Raw genomic sequence first — 18,849 nt, 5'->3', positions numbered from 1 at the left:
CCCCCGTACCTAGCACAGAGGAACAGTGAGAAGTATTCCTCTCTATCCAACTGTAACTTAATGTGGTAAATTCACTGGATGTTACTCTGTTGAACTCCTATGCTTGAGGTATGGTTAAGTATGTCAGAGGTTTAATTTGTGTCTCACCAAATTATAGTTTTCAACTTAATTATAGAATATTAGGCTTGTACATAACAACTGTTTGTCTGAGTTGATGGCTATCACGATCTGCTGAAGATAATATCAGAATAGTAACTAAGTATATAGGGATCCCAGTCCGTCCTTATTAAAGACATTACTCCTCATCGATACCTGCTAGTACTGAGGAAAGCATGTTGTTTTCCTTTTAAGCAGGTTCAGGAAATCTGTAGTCTTTTTTTTTCTTTCCACCCTTTCATTTCTTAGAACATTTTGGTATTGGGATAGATAGTGTTTGCAAAATTTAATTTATTACCACTAATGTGTCTGAAGACAAGCTATTTTATGCTATTCTGCATTCAGATCTGTATGCTGTAGATGTTACTGTTGGAGAATCAAATCTTCCCTTTTGTGCAGCCTAGCTCCTTTTGAACTGAAAAATGTTCTTTTTCTTATCAATCAAACAGAAATTTGAAGTGACAGAGGGTTTTGTTTTTACAATTTACATCTTAGAACACTTTCCTAGAGGTACAAACTAATAAAACTTCCTATAGAAGTCATTTACTCAGACCATTTTCATGTGTTTACTGAACTATATGTGTCCAAACTGCTGAAAACTCTGCAGTGCAAAACTCATCTTTCAATCTGTGAAATTTTTTTTAAAATAGGCAAGATTTATTAATATATATTTCACAGCAATATGTTAAGCTAAACTATTTGATATTTCAGATGTTGTATTTAAGTCTTAGTTATTGCATATTTGGGCATGTTTCTAATAAGTTTCTTGATTTTGCTATATTTGTTAAAACGTTGCTTGTTGAAGTGATGAACGTGAATTTTTTTTGTGGGTTTGTTGTTTTGTTTGTTAGGCATAATGTGACTTTAAAACTGTTCCTTAATATTTTATAGTGAATTTCTTTTCTTTCATCCTGCAGCTACAAGCTTTGGTATAGCTTTGCCAGCTTGGATTGTGGATCAGAAAAATTCAATTTTGGTGAGTCAGCTTACTTAGCTTAAGATTTTAAGGTGAACTTTCAAGTGTTCACCTTAAAATGTTTGTGCCTAATACTGCACATTTTTAGTCAAAACACGTAGTTTATAGTACTTTGGTCCAAATGCATATCTTTGAAGCAAATGTCAGGAGTCATAAATATTAGAGTAGCTTAATTCTAATGTTTGAGAGTATTAATATGCTTGGAAGGATCTCATTCCAATGATAATAGGGCTCTACTATGGTCACCCCTGCGACAAACTGTGTGTTTGCTGTTGCAAGAAAACACACATAGAACTGTTTCCTGGGTTTCTGGAGTTGCATTTGGTTTGCTAGTGATGCTATGATCACACAGTGACTAAATGTTGTATCTGTTGTGTTTGTTGCTCTAAGGTATTTGGCTTAACCACTTGACTTCTTTTTAATCATTCCTGTCCACTGCATCACAGTTTAGCTGCCAACTTTTTAATTATTAAAGAAACTTCTGAGACAATGCATGAATCATTTAAAAGATTACTCACACTAAACTGATACTCCTTATTTAAACCCTACCCATCTAATTATATTACTTGTAAGTTGTTCTTCAGAAATGGTGACAGGTATTATGCAATAAACTTGCATTAATTTGTAGTAGGCTTGTGGTGATAATACTTGACTGTATTTAGAATAAAGTTTAAAAAGTATCTAATGCAGTGTGTTTCATGTTTTTTCACTAGGTTTTGTTTGTATATGGATTAGCATTTATGGTTATTCTTCCAGTTGTTGTGGTAAGTATTATCTGATTAATATTCTACCCTTTAAGCTTTAAGTTACCCTTTTAAACAAAGCTGTCTTGGATATAGAGTTGCTCATTCTTGCCTCATGGAGGGAGAGTGTTAGTGAGCCTTTTTTTTTTTTTTTTTAATGCATGTGGGTTTTTTATTGCGAAAGAAGTGTAGCTACGGTAGAGTTTGCAGAAAAATGCAGTGCCATGATAGAGAGGGAGCTGCAGGGAAAATTTTACATATCACAGAAGTTAGTTATGTTATCTGTCTTGTACCTTTTTTCATTCATGTGAAGAAAATTAATATGAGGGGATGAGCTCAAGAGGATATTCAGTGGTGTCACAGCAGAGCCAAGACTGAGATCTGTAGCTGGTGGTGCTAGAATAATTACTGCATGTGGAACAGGTGGTTGATTTGGTTTCTCCTGGCTGACTTTGCTTTCATAACTTCAGCTTTTATTGATCTTCTGTACACCATGAGATGTGTGCCCTTGAGATTTCTTTGTGTGAGGAATCAATTGCTAGATGAGTGTTATTTCAGGGATTGGGTTTGCCCTAGAGTACTAGTTTTGAACAATGTCCCCTTATCCAGTGATTGTGCATTTGGGGTATGGCATGAAGAAAGACTCAGAAAGTTGACACCCAAAACCCTTCATGTTCTTGGGAAGAAGATTTTCATTTGAGAAAGTGTCCTGAGGTCTTGGCAGCTGCATGCATCAATGTGTGCAGAAATTCAGCCAGACATTATCCCTTCCCTTTGAGAGTCTTTCTGTGTAATTGAAGATTTAGTGTAGAAACTTGAATGTGGTGATTTCAGCAAGTTGTTGAATAAGACGTCTAAAATCCAGGATGCAACGTCTACATGTTTTTCATGTCTCTCCTTTTAAGTTTCAGTTGGTGTCTGTTGATGTTTTTTTGCATACTATACTTTTAGTTATTTATTCCAGGTTTATCGTTGCTCAAGTGAAAGTAAACATCCTTTGTGTTGTACGAAGAAATGTTCTGAGCACAATAAAAATAATCTGCCTCTTCTTGCCCCGTACCAGATGTAGGCTTCTGCATTCAGACTTGTCACTGTAAATTTCTTTTATAGTCAGTGAAGAGGAATAGTCATTTTTATGGAGCAAGTTATTTTATCATTTCATTCTAAAGTAGACATACAAGATGATTCATGCCTTTAATAGGCCTCTTTCTCTTTTATGAATCAATAAAGAAGTCGAGGTTGACGACAATGTAGTCATCTTATAGTTGATAGACAACTAAAATAAAGTAAGGCTACTTGAACCCTTTGAATCCAGATCTCCACTGACCTAAATAATATTCTGAATATGAGGCAAGAGACATGAGCTACATCAAAAGCAGTTAGGGCAGCCTCTTTCATGGAGATTTAGACTGACTGTAGTTCTTTTTTTCTTCCAATACCTGTACTTAGACAAAAATTTGACATCTGTGGGATTGTAATCTAAATTTTTCTGCAGAAAAACTTTTTATGAAGTTGTGTACTGTTTTGTGTCAGGGTTCATCTATTCATGGAAGAATCAAACTTAATAAATTAAGAAGTTTGTGGGGAGACAGTCCTATAGCATTTCCTAAATAATAAGTAGATTGCGAGGTTCTTGCTATAGTTGCCTATTAAATTAATAGTAGTAAGCATCACTTACTACTTTCCTGCTTGTTACTCTTTACTAGTGGTAAACTTAACAGTAAATTAAGAAGTATCTTCAAGAGTTTTTTTCATGTTAAGTAAGCTTTGGTTGCAGGGGAGAGTTTAATAAAGAGACTGCAGTTTATAACCCATCACACCATTTTTCTGAAAATATATAGTACAATCACTGTAGAGTGAGTTCCATAATTTCAGGCAGTGGTGTAATGCTAGTTATTCAATTATTGGAGTGTTGCTGAAGGTTTGGAAAACTTTTTCTGTCTGTCTGAAGGCATATGGCTTAATTCTGAAAATCTACAGCAATAGCACTGGGCTGCCTCCAGATTCCTCTTCTCAGAAGTGTTTTCTGCTTAGGTTATCTAATTTTTTTTTTTGGCAATTTTTCTTATAGTGAAGTAAACCTCATATTTGTTCTTGGTTTGGCCTTGATCTGACTAAAGTACGTTTGATTTGAATGCTGTGTTGCACTCTAAGGAGTTACCATGTATACAGAGTGGTAGATCTGTGGATTTACTGTTTAGTGAGTTCACTAAAACAACATCAGAAATAAACAAAGCTGTGTATATGTGTGCAGGTGTATATCCTTGGGGGAATTCCCTAGGCTAGAGGTCATCCAAAACCATATAGCATCAGATTCTCTCAAATGAATTTATCACTGTGCTTTTAAAATTTGTTTCAGCAAATATTTTTTTTCATTTCCCGCTCCTGTCAGAAAGTCAGTTGGCCTTAACGTTGGTAAAATCAGTTGGGTTGAGATACCTGGTTGTCAATAGACATGAGGTCAGCCATCCAGTTTTGTTGTGTTTTGATGCTTCCATATATCTGACACCAGCTTGTTCTTGTTGAATGTCTCAGGGCTCCTGGTGGTACCGATCAATACGATATAGTGGAGATCAGATTCTCATTCGGACAACTCAAATATATACGTATTTTGTCTATAAAACACGGAACATGGACATGAAACGTAAGTAAAAGGCATCTTGCAATGCCGATATGTTCGTCTGGAAATGTCAGTCTGCTGATATTTAAACACTCCTACTTTATAAGCCTTTGTTAGGTCAAAAAAATGGTTCTGGTTCTTCTAGAGCGTTTTTAAAACTTCATTTTGTTGCAGGTGAAGAGTACTCTAAGAAGACTTAAGTATTTGGGAGAGGGAGTTGTACAGATCTATATTTATGTCCATCTATACATTAAAAAAAGAAAGAAAAAAGGATGTTTTATGTTGGGAAAAATATGTTGACCTGCCTGTAGCCCTCAGTTACTATGTGGCCACTGGAAGCCGACCTTTATCTGTGTATTTTTTTCTGTTAGTGTAACAAAATAGGCTTCAGGAATTTTCTAGGGGCTGTCATAAAAAATTTCTATTCATACAGAATGAAACAGCATTTCTGGTTCTCTAATATTACTTGTTGTATTAGAGCTAAATTTCTGTTTAAAAATTTTGCTATCAATTTCATGTTAAGTCATTACTTGTTTGTAGTTTTCAGTATACTTATTTTTCTTCTCACTTTTAAAGGAATTTAAAACCCCTTTTTCTGGGGAAATCTGTAGATGCATTACGTTGGTACAGAATTTTACCTTTCGATTTGGGGGCTGGCATGGCCCTGAGGAATCAGTGTAGTACTAGATAGTTCTAGATTGGATTTAACTAGATTACTTGCTCAGAGCAATTGAGAAGCAGAGTAGAAGAGTCCCTAAAACCTTCTAAAAAGGTTCATTAAAGTATTTTCTTACTCCTTTGAACTGCACTGTTGTTCAGCTTTAGATTTGCTGGAAGAGTGCTGAAATCTGCTCTTGATACATCCTTTTCCTACTGAGCAGAAGTGCTTCACAAACAATCCAAGAGGTGTAGGAGATAAGAGTACAGAAATATGTTAGCCTTCTACTCACAGCGCACATGGATTTATGAGTGGGATTAGTTCAGACCAGTTTATATTCTTCATAAACCTTATTCTTTATAATCTTATGCTTTTTCCTCTCTCCAGCTAGGTGAGAAAGGAGGAATTGGGAGAATAGGTGAGATGTTAGAAGCTTAGGGACATCACTTCAAACCTGGTCTCTTCTTTCTCCAAACTTGTCGTCAACAGTAGATTATTTCATGTTAAACCTTGCTCAGAACCATAGGTTTGAGGCTTGCCTTGTCTCTCCTACAGATTTAGTTAAAAGGCTAACCCTAGGTTTAAGTGGCCTTATTTAAGGACTTCACACTTTCAAGTAGTCCTGGGATCAGGGGCAGGTCAGGTTTTATTAAACTGAGGTCCGTTGTGCAGTCTGAATGAAAAATGAGGTGCAGCTGAGGTGGCTTAGACAAACCACACAGTGGTCAGGTAGGGCTTCTGGTTGGTTGTGAATTCCACAGTGGTGTGGTATCAGTGCAAAAACTCAGAGCTTAAACCTGGGCAAATGTAATCAAATTGGGCTAGGAAAATGGTGGGATAGACCTTCATGACTTGGCTTCTTTAAGGTATTTTTTCAGGCTTCAGGCAAACTCTTTAAAATTTCCTTTCCTGAGGATCCACAGTTGTTGATCTTAAATAATGGGAAGATATTTATAGTTGTCTGAAACTCTTCAATATGCTTTGCTCAGGAAGTGAATAGATAATAGAGGGCGGAAATGAAAATTGATGCTCAGGGAACTTGACTCATTTTTAGTAGCTGGAATTCACTGGGCACTGCAAGTAGGCAAAAATAATTCTGATTGCTCAGAAGAAAACTTGCTCAAAATTGAAGAAAGAAGCTTGAGTAACTATTGCTGAAAATGTTATTTTAACTGTAGCAAATGATTCCCTGATTCTGATTGCTTATGGGTGAGGGGTCTTGGATGTTTATGAGCAGAAAGCTTATGACGGGACTACAATGCCCAGTTGTGTAGGGCCTTTGTCCTAGTTACACAACAGATTGTTTTGAGTTAGTGTGAATTTTCCTAATCACATTAGCAAAAGAGCAGTCCATCATCTCTGTGCAATTTTTTGCAGGGGAATTTATTGAACTGTTTTTCTAATAATTAAAAGAATTTTTGGGGGGTGAATTTTCAATGCTGACTGAACGGAAAATTGAGTTGAATTTTTGTCCTTTCTGCCTCCCCCTTCAGTACACATCATCATACTGCTGCAGGCATATGGATTGCTGAGAGCATGCAATAGTAGTCAAACTGCTTTGCAGTGATGTCTGCTAGTCCTAAAGAAGCCTAATTTTGTTTTTGTGAAGACATTTAGTGTCAAATGCTGGACTTGATGCCATGCAAAATGGAGGACTGAGTGATCTCCTTTGTCTCGTGCCAGGCATTGATTCTTTCTTCCACTTTGTTGCGTGGCAATAGCGACGATCCGCTAAACAGAGAACGTGGGTATTCATGGTTGTTGAAGAGTGGGAGTAAGTTTTATGGCTGAAAGTGCTGAAGAATCAGTCAGTGGCTTAGGATGTTGCTGACATTTTCTTTGTCTGACTCCAATTATCTTTGCAGGGCTTATCATGGTTTTAGCAGGGGCGTCTGAATTTGATCCTCAGTACAATAAAGATGCGACGAGCAGACCGGCAGACAACATCTGGATACCACAGGTCAGTTATACCAAGAGAAGTTCAATAAATAACTGACCCCTTCAAGGGAAGAGGGAGATGGTGCTTCTAGGTGACCAGCTGACAGAATTCAAGTTCTCAGAGCATTAATTTTGTTGAGATACAACTGTATCCCTTTAGATATAGGAATTAGAAGCTAGACATGATTTAAAGTTTTTTAAAAGAAAAGATAACATTAATTGGTACTAATGCTTATTTTAAATGGAATCAGTTTATAGACTGCTGGGTTCAGCCTTTGGGGAGGGGTAAACTAAATAAAAAATTAGAGTGTCAGTCCTTATAAATTTTGAGTATTGATATAAGGAGGTGATCACCATTTGGTAAAGTTCTTTTAAATCATTACCACAGATCTAGTTGGGTGTGTTAATACTGAAATAAAGTTATTATCCAATGTCTGAATTAATAATGTCTTGAAATATTATAAAGATTCCTCCATGAATGTCTATTCCCCTCTGGTTTCCTTTTGTATTCATTTCCACTCAGTGTTTCCAACAGAGATGCCATAGTGCATATTGTGGCAAATAATTATTACTAGCAGAGTTTTGGAAGTCTTATTTATCAGGAATTAACACTTGGCTTTTAAGACATTTAAAGCACAGTATACAAAATGTTCCATTGAAAATGTTTTGAATTGGCAAAATGAGGGGAGATAGTCCCACAGATTTAATCTTTTATACACACAATTGAATTTTCTTATTGTAAGTGTATTTTCATGACCTAAACCTAAAGAAAATAGACTGAGATACCTCTTTACTCAGTTGTCTTTTTCTCTTTTACAAATTATTTACCATGCTGTGGACTTGAAGAGTAGGAAATGGAATTGTGGTAAGGTGAAGTTTTTCAGAAGTCATAGCAAAGGGTTGGAAAAGATCACCTTGATCTTCGGTCCTTTTCCTATGCTGTTGCAAGCATTGGCATTTTGCAAGCCCTTTACATTTAATCATTCATTATTTAAAAGGCAGTCAAGTCTCCTGTAACCATATCCTACTGAGAAGCTGTTCCAGAACTTGCAGTTCTAGTGGTTAGGAGTCTTGTTTGTGACCAGTTTAGAGCCTTGTTTTTTATCATCACTATTCTAGAGTCAAAATGATTCTTGCTGTCTATCATTAATGCATCTGTAGACAGAAGCAGTAGCCCATTTGCTATCTTTTTGTCTTTATTTTGCTAAGTTGGAAAAGCTGCTGTCTTTTATTCCCCTCTGTTCCAAAAGGCTCTTTATTTCCCTCCTCCCACTACATGCTGAAAGGGGTACTGTTCCCAGGCAATATATTTCTATATTTTGCATTATTTTTAATTTGCTTAGAATTTTCCACGGTTTTCTATGTTAAGTCTTAGCAGTGCCCTTAGTCAGTGGCACTGAATACTGTTCCTGTATTTCTGCAAGGAATAGCTTTCAGTATACTGTTGTCCACAAATGTTTCATATGGTGGTTAGTACAATTAGAGTGGGATCTCAATGTTTTCTGGATTTCCCTTGTCGTAGGGTGTTTCTGTTTTCTAGCTAACAGGCTTCTGTCTTTGAGCTGCAGTTCTTGTTAGTTAGTATGCATGTTTATTGCATTTATACCAGTGGATTTTGTTCCCTTTCTAAAGCTCCAGTGATCAGTGTTATCTGGGTTCTTTTTTTTTCTGAACATATGGCAGTAAATTCTCTGAAGAATCAATATAGAAGGGTATTGCTAATAATTTTTATTAGTGTGTCCTGTTTTTGGGGCCATGATCATTGTTCCCATTTTTATTTCATTGTTTTATCCTCAACCAAGAATTGATGGTTTTCACAACGTTTTCTTATCCAAGTTTTACTACTCTTGGTCTAGTGTTATACCAGGATGTGCTTAAGATCTTTTTTTCAAGAGCAGGGGAAGAGTGGTCAAAGGTTGGTGTAGCTAAGCTGTTGATACCCAGACTTCTCTTCTTGGCTGGAGATTTTGAAATCTCTGTCTTTCCTCAGGTAGCTTTTTGACCTAAAAAGTGAAACTTCTGGGCTATATATTGGTGCTGCTTTATCTGAGCTCCTGTTACTCAGACCTGTTTGAGCTGTGGCTCTTGGTCTGGTTGGGATCAAGAAAGGTCATCCTGAATAAAGAACACCCTGCTTTTTTCAAGTTGGTGCAGCTTATAAGCAAGTTAAAATACTTGATCTTCAGCCTAAGGGATTTCAGGCTTATAAACCTCCTTCCTGTGATAACTGAGAGTGTTTCTGGGGAAGTTTGCTGTGTCTTAGATGGGTGAAAGGTCTCAAGGTCATGCTGTTGCTTGTGTGTTTCGAATTTAATGTAAATACCTTACAAATATGGTTGAAGCTAGTAAACCTTGGCAGTAAAGTGAGATTTAAAAAATATTTGTCTGCCAATACAAATTTCTTTAAAGATATTCAAGATAAGTTTCTTGCTACCCTCCTGTACTTCCCCCTCATTTCCACATTGAAACAATGCATATAAAGACACTTGTTTACTTTGTGGAGCTGGGTTATGAATAAAGGGGGAAATGTTTATCTCTGCAGAAGTTTCCAGGGAAAAGTTACTTAAAGGCTTGCTTTTGTGACCATACCTATTTTTCCTTGTAAACTGTTGTCCTATATCTGCTTCTCTTTGGCAACAAAATAGCTGTTTGTGTTTGACTGTTTAATTTTAGCTAATCAGAGAAATTGGTGGCATAAATTTAAAGAAGAATGAGCCTCCTCTCACCTGCCCTTACAGTCTGAAAGCCAGAGTTCTGTTGTTGACTCATCTTGCCCGGATAAAAGTTCCTGAGGTCCTTGAAGAAGGTAATGGCTTTTCCCCTAATCAGATATTGTTGGAAACAGAGCAGGTTGTTGCCTCCTACAGTACTTATGATTCTTGTCCATTAAAGAGTTGAATGAATCTCTGCTTAATAGCCTTTATGCAGACTACTTAGTTTTTCAACTTTAATGACTCTTTAGAACTTTTACTTAGCTTTTACTCATTCTCCTGGCAGCCCTGTAATACTGATATCTTGTTTTTTACTGCCTTTGGCTGCAAATATGGCTAAGATAAACTTTTTTTTAATCTTTGTAATAGGGTAAAAGGTAAAACAAGTGAAGTTTATTTGCTTTTTCAGAGCAAAGAAATCCAAGACAAGCATAATGCTGCTCTCTATAACATTTCCATGCATGTTTATTTTTGGAGTTTTTTAGCCCTCTATGTGAAACAAAGATGACAAGACTAAAACTATCTAACAATTACCTATGAGCTTCAGTTTGTGTTTTGGAATTTTTCATACTTGTAAATATTTAAGCTGAAATGTTCCTAAATGCAGTTCTTAAGTTTAAACCATGAAAGTCACGGTTTTAGGCTGACCAGCAAACTTGAGATGTTCTACATTTTAGTGCAAATAACAAACAAACAAACAAACAAAAACCAGCAAAACAGGGAAGATGCTTTGGTTCAAGTTTTTCAGTTTCTTTTAAAAGAAAAATAATCAGTTTTACATAGTCACAAAAATGTCTCATCTTCCTTGCCAACGTAGTTACTGTTTGTACTTACCACTTCATAGAACTGTATTCAAAAGTAGTTGCTCCTTCACAAATAATGTTTTTCCCCAAACAGGTGTTTCACTTAAATTTTTTTAACCTGTGATTATTTAGAGAATTCATGCTATTTTAATATGACTGATAAATTGTTAATGGCATTCTGTTGCTTTTCTTTTGGTGGATCTATTCATTTGGTGTGGAAGCTGGTATACAAAATTTGTTTCCTCTTATCACACGCTTATTCCTGTTTTGTTGAGAAATGCTACAGATGGATGTGTCATCTGTAGCATGAGATGAGAATAAAGTGGTATTTTCAGTAGTACAAGAATAAGTAGAAGACCACACCATTAAAATGTCCAGTTCATGTAAACTAATTTTTTCCCCCCTTAAAGTAGTACAGCATAATTGCAGCCAGTTTTATCTTGCAGATCAGCAGTTTATCCTTAAAAAGAGTCCTGCATTACTTCAAGAAATGATTAATGTGATCTGCCAACTAATAATAATGGCTCGAAGCCGGGAAGGTAAGAAAAGAAGCTGTATAATTAAACCCAGTAAATATGTTTCTTCATGGCAATACTTCATAAAGTCTTTGGTTCTTGTGTGAAACTTAACCTGTGATATTTAGAAATGTGTAAATGCACTTTTGCTCTTTTTATTGTAATGAGAGAGTTCTCTGTTTTGTGGGTTGAAATGCTGCTGCTGCTGCTGCCAGGCTCTGCTCTGAAATCCTGAGTATGTGTGTTCTGCTTGTAATTTTTGCAATTAGAGTTTCTCCTTAAATGCAGCTGAAAACCTTTTCTTAAAGATCTGATACATTTTCAGTAGCAAAGCACTTTGTATAAGACCTTGTGTTCATTCATCTTTCCCTTTGCACTTTTACAATTTTTCTCTCCTTTTGTGAGTACCACTTCTTTTTTAGATAATTTCTTTGCCGTTACTTCACTGTTTGTTGCTCATATTTCTCCGTTTCAGGATTCTATACTGTTTAACCTGCTATGTAGTTGCACTCTGATTTTGTAGGGCAGGTGCTTAGCTGTACATTGTCATAGACATTACAATTAAACTGAAATGTAATGTTTAGGCTTTTTTCTTTTCATTGTAAAAAGGCAGTTACTCTGAAGGTGGTTATTTGCAGTGTAAGGAAGCAAAGACTTGGATGTCATTCCTTTATTGCAACAAAGATAGGCCAGGCATTTTTTTTACCCCGAACTGGTGACCATTTTATTTGCTGTCAAACAGTATGTGTTGGTTGAACTTTACTACACCGAAATTTCTTTAACGAGCACTGATAACCTCCTAACAAGAACAGTTTTGGGAAAGATATTTCCCAGCACTATTGCAAGTGGTGCTGGAAGTTTGCTTCATAACAAAATGAAGTGTGAGAGGGGACACGAGCAGATAAGGATGTCCTATTTTAGAAAGATTAGGTGTATTTCTATTTCTCTTTGAAACCCTATATTGACTAACCTGTGAAACTGCTGGGGAGAAAACTTGAAATCTGGAAGTCCGCAGTAGCTGTAGTTTTTCTTGTAGAAGTAATCGTCACCTAACGTTAGCTTACATTTATTAACGAGTATCATATTACGAGCTCAGCTGTGGATATATTTTTGTTAATATTTTCCATACTGGCACTGTAACAAAGTTGCAAAGATATGCTGTGAAACTTTGTTGAACATTTATTTCATAAGAAGCTAAGTAGTTGTTTTTGAAAGTGTGTGTGTGGTAGTTCTGTGGGTTTTTTTTTGAAGTTTTGCTCTCTCAGACAGACCAGGGCCACATATTGCAGCTAATTACGAAAAGTGCTTGAATACTTCTTTATAAGCCCTCTTATATGCCAAGTGTGGGGGTGTCTTCTTTTTGTCTGTGTGGTAGTTTATAAAAAATACTTGAACCTTTGAGATACTGTAAAATACTTCAAAGCTCTGAAAGATGTCTTCTAAGATGAACTACATATGTATGAGTCAACTAGTAAATGCTTGTTTTCTTTTGTGCAAAATGAAATCAAAATAATACAGCCAGAAGCTTCTTTTGTGCAACAGAACTGGAAATCTTGAAAAATTAAAAATACCTGTAGTTCTTCTTGTAAAAGCTGAAATAAGATGCTGAGCATAGTACAGAATACGTGACATACCTTGCAACTTAAATGACCTTGAAGTAGGTGTATTCTTCTCTACTTCTGAATGTACATGGAGATGGCTTTTTAATAAGAGAGTAAAATGATCATATATAGATGCAGTGTTTTTAATAAATTGCTTTGAAGTTCCAGAAAATTTAGATTTTAGCTTAAATTAAAATAAATGGTTTTTTTTTGGAAGACAGTAGTGTAAACTAATTTTCCAATTGCATGTGAAAGGGAAGTGATGTGTACTTATAAACAAAATCTGAACAACCTCTACAGCTAACAATTTCTGGAGATCATGATCTCTTCCAGTCTCAGTGAGTCTGTGAAAGTGGAAGAGGATTTATGGCTGTCAATACGTACAGTAGATTTGGGAAAAAAATAGGAAAGTGACAGTTATTCAGAAATTTGGTCTTTGATCTAAAGCAAAATCACTGCTTAGTAAAAGCACTTAGCAAATGTGACACATTGACCCTATTTTTGATGACTTTACTTGTGAAGAGAACATTGCTGCCCTGCTGACTGTTCTTGGGAAACAACTGGAAATTGTAAATGTTTTAGTTTTGGTTTTTTGGTTTTTTTTTTGGGGGGGTGGATTTGATTTTGTTTCCTTTTGTTTTTCCTTTTTTTATTTTTATTTTTTTTGTTATGTTTTTTTAAGTGTAAAATTGAAGTTAGATTTTGAAATTTTTGAGAGACTCTTTTGTTAAGTTTGTGTATATGCCAGCGTAATTTTAAATATCTTGAAGCTTAACTGAAGGTGTTTTGGGGGTTAGTTTTAATTTTCACTTAAATCAGCCTTGACATGGTACATAAAATTATCACATTCTATAACTAGCCTTACTTTTTCAGCAGACCTGATCTGTGAAAATACGAAGATGATGGCATATGTTAATACTATCTAAAGAAAAATTTTGGGGACAAATCTTACGTTGTGAAACCCAAGTTGGTGGTGGGACGAGGAGTCGCCTTTTGTGCTGCATTTGTGTCTTTCAAATATCCTGAATTGTTTTTGTTATTATAATAAGCTTAAAAATGTCTGTACCCATTTATGCGTACTTTGTAATCCAGTCTTTTGAAGAAAAGCACTTGGGATGAATTTTCACAATCTTGGCACTTAGCTTTGCTTTGTGGCATTCATTGCTTGTATCCATTGTTCTGTGGCAATTAACTGATGGCTGATAATCAGCAGGTCTGAATTATTTTCATGGCTTCTTTGAGATCATCTTTAAGTATGTTAAGTAGATAGCTGTCTTGCCAACTGAGGAGTTTTGCTGCCAAAAACACGGAATGTGCTCTAGTAACTGTCTGCAGAAGAGTTAGGCATCAGTTCAGTTGTCCAGTCAAGGCACACTCCTTAATTCAGGTTGAAAGTTGCAGTGTAATGTAGAGGTGGTGGTTTGACCCAGGTGTATACCATTCCTTCACAAGGAACTATAATTTGCAGTTAAATTTGTGTTTGACTGCTTTGATGTCATATGTTGGGTTTTAAAGGATGGGTTTATATAAGGAAGAAACTCTTCCCTGTTTCTGTTTTAGTGGAAGGTGTCCCTGCCCAGGGACAGGGGGTTGAAACCAGATCATCTCTAAGGTCAACCCAAACCATTCTCAGATTCTATATTTTTGGATGATTTTACAACCTTAGATTGTTGTGCACATTGACAATCAGGAGATGTCAAAATTTGTACAGCAAAGGCATTAATTTTATGGCAGGGGTTTCTGGAGGGTGTTAAAGGCTACACTGTTCTCAGGTCCACTCTCAGGGAATACAAAGACCTGTGTTCTTTTCAGGAAACCAAAGTAATCTTTTCCAACTTTGTTGAAATATTTTTCTACTGTCATATGGATGATGGGTCAATCCTTTAAGGAAGAGAATATTTTGTACTCTGACTAATGCTCTGGGGTCTCAAAGCTGTAGGTAAATTTCCTGCAAAAGCCAGTTTGTCAGACAATATTTAGAATTCTTTTATTGACTTGTTTTGCGGTGTGATTTTTTTTTAAATTTAAAAAATCCTCTGACTTTCCTTAGCAGCAGCCAAAAAATTTAAAGGGGAGGTGGAAAATAGGTAAGATGGAAAGTAAATGTGGTGTTATTTAGTTGGAAGATTAGTCTTTGTACTTTTTTTTTTCCTAGAAGTGGAAGTTACATCTTTCTCAGTTACCAACATGTCTAGCCAGGTAGTTCCATTCCTGTGTTATATCTCTCTTTGCATTGCATATAATCTTCACAGTATTTATTAACACACTAGATTTACAAAAAAATCGTACCATGTAATTTTATTTGATAGCTGATTACATTTATAGCTTGGTGTAATTAGTGAAGAAATAGGTGATTCGAAAGGGAGAGAGGCAGGTGCAGATTTAGTGCCTTTCGTATTTCCTCTTTTAAATGTTTTAAATTAAATTTAAACTTGGCTTTTTATCAAAATACATGGCCGTTGGCACTTAGACATTTAGCAGTTGTGGCTTTGGTACCCTTTTGGTCAGGTGCAGGTAATAAATAGCCTGTCTACCTTCTCACCCAGGTGTCAGTAAACCCACTTTTATCTGCATCTCTAATTACCTTGATAGTGTACTAAGCTTGATCACACAGCCCTAGCAGAGTGGGCATTCTCCTTCTGACCACTGGTCTAATTAATCTATTGAAAGATGCCTCTGTGCCCCTGTGGTAGTGTCCCAAATATACCAACCAAATATGTCCGTGCCAAATGTATGTATTTGTATACGTAAATGAGTAAATTTCTGTATGTTCATACAGACATTTTTATTTATGCTTACATTTATATGTTTATATGCATATAAATGTAATATATAAATGTAATATACCTGTAACAGTCAAGGTACTCAAAGGTTAATTGTTTCTCAGAAAAGGTTTTGAAGTATAGGAGAAAACATATGCCAACTCTTAAATTAAATGACAGGCATCATAAATTACAGGTGCCTTCTGTAATACTTGCTTAAAATGGCCTTCAGTTCTTTCATATACCACATGTAAGGTCAGAAAAAGATTTAAGTAGCTTAAATTACACTTGCTTCTCTGAAGAGGACCTAACTTATTTTTCTGTTTCATGGTAAAGAATATATAGAGTGACCCAAACACGACCAGTTCTGAACTTGCAGCAGCTCTTGAGCTGCAGGGGAACTCTGTAATGATTTCCTTAAACAGGGTTTATGAGAGGTTTTATTTATGAATGAATGGTTGTCAAACAAAATTATGTAGCAGTATGTGCCTGCTCTGCTTTTTCATTTATTTGCAGATATGATGAAGATTATTAAAAAGACTAATTGTCTTTTTGGTAGATTTTTTTGTTGTTGTTTCCTTTTGCTCTGTTTTGGCTAGGGCTTTCTCCTTGTTTATCTTATAATTTAAATTATGTGCAGTGTAGGTCTTTTTGTACTTTAAAATATTAAAATTTAAAAAAGAATTATATGTAGTTTCTAAAGGGAAAGTCAAATAGGTCTTTGCTTAAACACTCTCTTTAACCTTTATAAATAAACCTAAAAATCATGCATTTGATATTTTTCTAGATGTTCTCGCTGCCTTCTAACATAATATGATATGCTCTGCTTAGGTTCACTCATACATAAAGTTTTTTCTTTAATGTAATAGGCTGTTACCTTTATGTTCATCTCTCAAGATGAAAATCTTATAAATAATGTATTATGTTGTAAAAGATTAATGTTTAATCATAAACTATATTTAATTATATGCTTTCAAAGTAGAGCTAAATATGTTATACAGACACACATATATAAAATAAACAAATATAAGCCACATTTGTTTTGGTGCTGCAGTTTTTTTACTTAATTGGTGGAGTTTCTCTCTGTAATAATTGCATAGATACAGTGTGCTGTTGTTCCCTGAGACAATGTTAGATGGAAGTCTTTCCCTTTCTTAGCGTTCAGTTGTGACACTCTAAATAGAGGGGAAAAAATGTCTGCTGAGCTGTGTGACTGCAGTGAGAGTAAAAGGAACGCCTGGTTAATTATGCTGAACATTTTAAGATGTCTCTTTTGCTTGGTGGACTGAAAACAAGGTTTTCTGTGGCTTGTAATACAAGTATACGTTGTAAAAGTGTAAGAAGAAAAAAAGTTTAAAATTATGTTGGTTTTTTCATTCTCCCCAAGAAAGGGAGTTCCGTGCTCCATCTTTGGGATCTTTGGAAAATTGCATGAAGCTTTCCCAGATGACAGTCCAGGGGCTTCAGCAGTTCAAGTCTCCCCTTTTACAGCTGCCTCACATCGAAGAGGACAATCTTAGGCGAGTTTCCAATCATAAAAAGGTATAAAACTACAAATGATACTTGTTATCTTCTTAAAGTGCTTTCTTCTTCTTCTACCTACTTTCCTGTAAGGAAGCAAGGTCATGAATTAGCTAAGAAAATAAAAATAGATTTGTTTCACAGCAAGTCAATACAATGCTTCCTAGGTCTGTCTACTTTTCGTTTCTTTAAAGTCCATCTCAGTTAGGAGGTGGAAATTAAGATTAGACATCTGGTAAATGTAAAGAAGTGTAAAAGATCAGTCTATGTTGACCTCATAAACAGAAGAAATTGAGTTTATTTATTAGTACAATGTACTATCTCCTGTTTAGAATTTTACCAGAATGTGTCTGGAATATCCTACTGGGAGTTTTTTTTTCAGAGTGGCTGGGGATGAACAGGGGAAGCTTGTTTGGCTTTACATAATTCTTAATCTCTTTTGATAGAAAACAGATTCAGAAGCTTACACAGAGGAGTTCATAAAAGTAAAAAAAAAAAAAAAAAACCAGTTACTGTGGGAAGTATTTCAGGTTTTGTGATCCTTTACATTTGACAGAGGGTGTCTTATAAAGCTCTTGCTGTGCAGTTGTAGTGGGGAAAGTGTTGCTATTTGTAGAATTTAAGGATGAAAAAGAATAGTCTTGTTTGAATACCTGCATGTGTTTTTTGCTTTGTTTTACTGCTTGTCCTGTATTCAAACCTGCTTGTTGGTTTGGATCCAGTATATCTTCTAGGAATGCCTGGTTAGAAACAAGCAGTTGTCTTCTACTAGAAGCTGTTGACTTTTCTGGTAGTTTTATTACAGTGGTTAATTTGGATAGATCTTGAAAATATTCTCTCTGATGGAAGTTTTGTTTACCTTTAAGTACAGCCTTAGGGGATGTTTAAATGCTTCTGTGTTACTGTGAAGACTAAGAATTCTTAGGTACTGCTTTTTTTTTTTTTTTTAATCCCTTTTGAAGATGCTCGTTCATTAAATATTTGAGTAATGTTATCATTTGGGTGAAGTAAAAGAACCATTCTCCTATAGGTATCATTAAATTCTTTTTTAATGCAGCCCTGAACTACAAGGAGTATAAAAAATATGCAGTTTTAGATGCATTTTTTGACATGTGCAGTGTAACTAAGCACAAAAATCAAGAATTTGACTATGTTATAATCCCACCTGTCCTTGCCCTGAAAGAGGGAAGAGACCAGTTTATTAGATTTGTTTGTACATTGTCCAATGCTTAGAGCTCTTCAAAAATACAGTGCCCTATATTGGAGGTATGGTCAGTCTACCTGGATGCATGAAATTGTTTTTAATAAAGTACATACATTTATAGTGGTGAGGTAATCAAGTGTTCAAATCTGTGTCTGTTTTATCCCTTTAACTCTGCTCTTAAAAGGATCAGGTTTAGATTCATTTCCAGTTCAGTAAAAAAAAAAAAAAAGTAATTTTTATTTAACTGTTCCTGCTAATACAAATCTCCAAGCACTGAAGTACTCTATCTAAATAAAAAAACCCTATTAGTAAGATTTCTTGGCTCAACTTTTTGAAAAACCTGGCTGAAATAGTAGTTTTATAAGAAACTATAAAGTGCCATTTCTAAGGGGTGACGCATACTAAGGAACACGTCAGTGTTCAAAGCAGTGTTATTTAGTAGGTTTTAATGCAACCTCTTATGTTTATTGTTTCTCAAAATATATGCTTGCTAGTTTCCTAAGGTGCGGGTTTTTTTATAAGAGCAAATCAAGTGGTGTGTATGTATTAGTAACGTAGGGACACGAGTGGTGTGTTATCAAGAGTTTATTTGTGGTCTGTGTTATGTGCTACCACGTGACTTCCTTTCCTTTTTATTTCTT

At 35.5% G+C, this 18,849-nt stretch overlaps 1 protein-coding gene across 1 annotated transcript in view; it reads left to right on the top strand.

Annotated features, from left to right (window-relative positions):
- The window catches only part of SEC63 (SEC63 homolog, protein translocation regulator), a 60,284-nt gene that overhangs the window by 27,870 nt on the left and 13,565 nt on the right, over positions 1–18,849 (top strand). The window contains exons 6-12 of the mRNA XM_027895416.1: positions 1,074–1,132; positions 1,846–1,896; positions 4,411–4,519; positions 7,019–7,113; positions 9,765–9,897; positions 11,052–11,144; positions 16,871–17,025. Of these exons, the coding sequence (XP_027751217.1) occupies positions 1,074–1,132; positions 1,846–1,896; positions 4,411–4,519; positions 7,019–7,113; positions 9,765–9,897; positions 11,052–11,144; positions 16,871–17,025 (695 nt within the window). The remainder of the gene's footprint in view (positions 1–1,073; positions 1,133–1,845; positions 1,897–4,410; positions 4,520–7,018; positions 7,114–9,764; positions 9,898–11,051; positions 11,145–16,870; positions 17,026–18,849) is intronic.

This window comes from Empidonax traillii, unplaced genomic scaffold (genome assembly GCF_003031625.1).
Source record: "Empidonax traillii isolate 1590-97213 ecotype Southwest subspecies unplaced genomic scaffold, ASM303162v1 scaffold16:size2589160, whole genome shotgun sequence".
Taxonomy (NCBI): domain Eukaryota; kingdom Metazoa; phylum Chordata; class Aves; order Passeriformes; family Tyrannidae; genus Empidonax; species Empidonax traillii.
Note: the sequence above shows the minus strand (reverse complement) of the source record. Positions and strands in the feature narration are given on the sequence as shown.